The sequence below is a fragment of the Austrofundulus limnaeus genome, unplaced genomic scaffold, assembly GCF_001266775.1.
Source record: "Austrofundulus limnaeus strain Quisiro unplaced genomic scaffold, Austrofundulus_limnaeus-1.0 Scaffold345, whole genome shotgun sequence".
NCBI classification, from domain to species: domain Eukaryota; kingdom Metazoa; phylum Chordata; class Actinopteri; order Cyprinodontiformes; family Rivulidae; genus Austrofundulus; species Austrofundulus limnaeus.
In genome coordinates this window covers 116,016-117,334 of record NW_013952747.1, presented here as the reverse complement: position 1 = coordinate 117,334, position 1,319 = coordinate 116,016, and the positions used below count along the sequence as shown (strand labels likewise).

At 38.1% G+C, this 1,319-nt stretch overlaps 1 protein-coding gene across 1 annotated transcript in view; it reads left to right on the top strand.

Moving 5' to 3' along the window:
- LOC106527859 (coatomer subunit delta) overlaps positions 1-1,319 on the top strand; it is a 20,869-nt gene that overhangs the window by 14,759 nt on the left and 4,791 nt on the right. Inside the window, exon 9 of the mRNA XM_014022869.1 lies at positions 876-1,080. Coding sequence (XP_013878323.1) covers positions 876-1,080 — 205 coding nt within the window. The remainder of the gene's footprint in view (positions 1-875; positions 1,081-1,319) is intronic.

Genomic DNA, 1,319 nt, shown 5'->3' with positions numbered 1-1,319 from the left:
TGTAAATAAAATGGCTCCGTCCGTATTAAAATATATTTTTAAAAATTATAAAAACTAAACATCCTACAGTATTTTTATAGTCTTTATTTTACAGTTAAAATAAATGTTTATCAAATAAAGTCTAATGTTACAACTAATCGGGGATCCCTTTAAGTAGGTGTGTTTTAAATAAATGTTACAAATGTGTTCATTCCTACAAGCTTTCAAATATTTTTATCATTTTATTTTTTACATTTACAAAATACACAAAATTATAGGGACACCTGGACTGGTCTCCAGTCCATCACAGGGACACTCAGTCAAATATTCATACACATGTACATTTTATCATTAATAGTATCATTAAAGGTGAGCTGTGTACCCCTGAGGTAGCTCTTAGTTTCAAACGGTGGAGAGCCTGTTTATAATTGTTTTTTAAATATTAATGATGTCGTACATGATTACAAATTTAACATTTTTTAATGAAAACATGGCGACCCTACCACTGAGTTGAGCCAGTTTTCTGTGGGAAACCCTGGGTCTGCTGTGAATGTGTTACTGTAAAAATCCTGCTTTTATGCAAGTTGTGTGTTTTATATGAGGAATTTCATTCACACAAACCAAACCAATGTCATGTCTTTAAAAAGCCACACCAAAGAGTCTGGAATCACTTTATTAAGACGTGTAAATAAGTGATACACATGAAGTCACCAGGTGGTGGTGCTGTAGCTTTGGTTACTCATGGATCTGTCCTGTTTTAGTTGTGCAGTTAATGTGAACCTGATTACAGATGAATAGAACACAAAACAAACATGTGTGTGTGTGTCAACATGTTTGGACGTGTTCCCACATGAAGCTCCTGTCCGTTTGTTGTACTGACCCCTCCTCCTCCTCAGATCTGGTGTGGGAGCTCCTGTCATCGGTGATCTGGACGGGGAGTACAAACACGACAGCCGGAGGAACATCCTGGAGTGGTGCCTTCCTGTCATTGATGCCAACAACAAAACTGGCAGCTTGGAGTTCAGCATCGCTGGGCAGCCCAATGACTTCTTCCCCATCAGCGTGTGCTTCGTGTCCAAGCGCAACTACTGTGACATTCAGGTGGGCTACTGATGACGTGAACATACACACACTGGGCCACCTAGGATGGGCTCAGTTTTAGGATTTGTTCAAACTTCTAGATAAAAACCCTCATTTAAACCAGAGGCTCTTAACCTTTTTGACCTCAGGGCCCAATTTATTGAACATAAAGTGACACGAGGTCCAGTCACACATTACCAATGTATGGATCAAAATGATAATTATTATAAATCTTGGTTTAATTTGTATTGTATTTACAT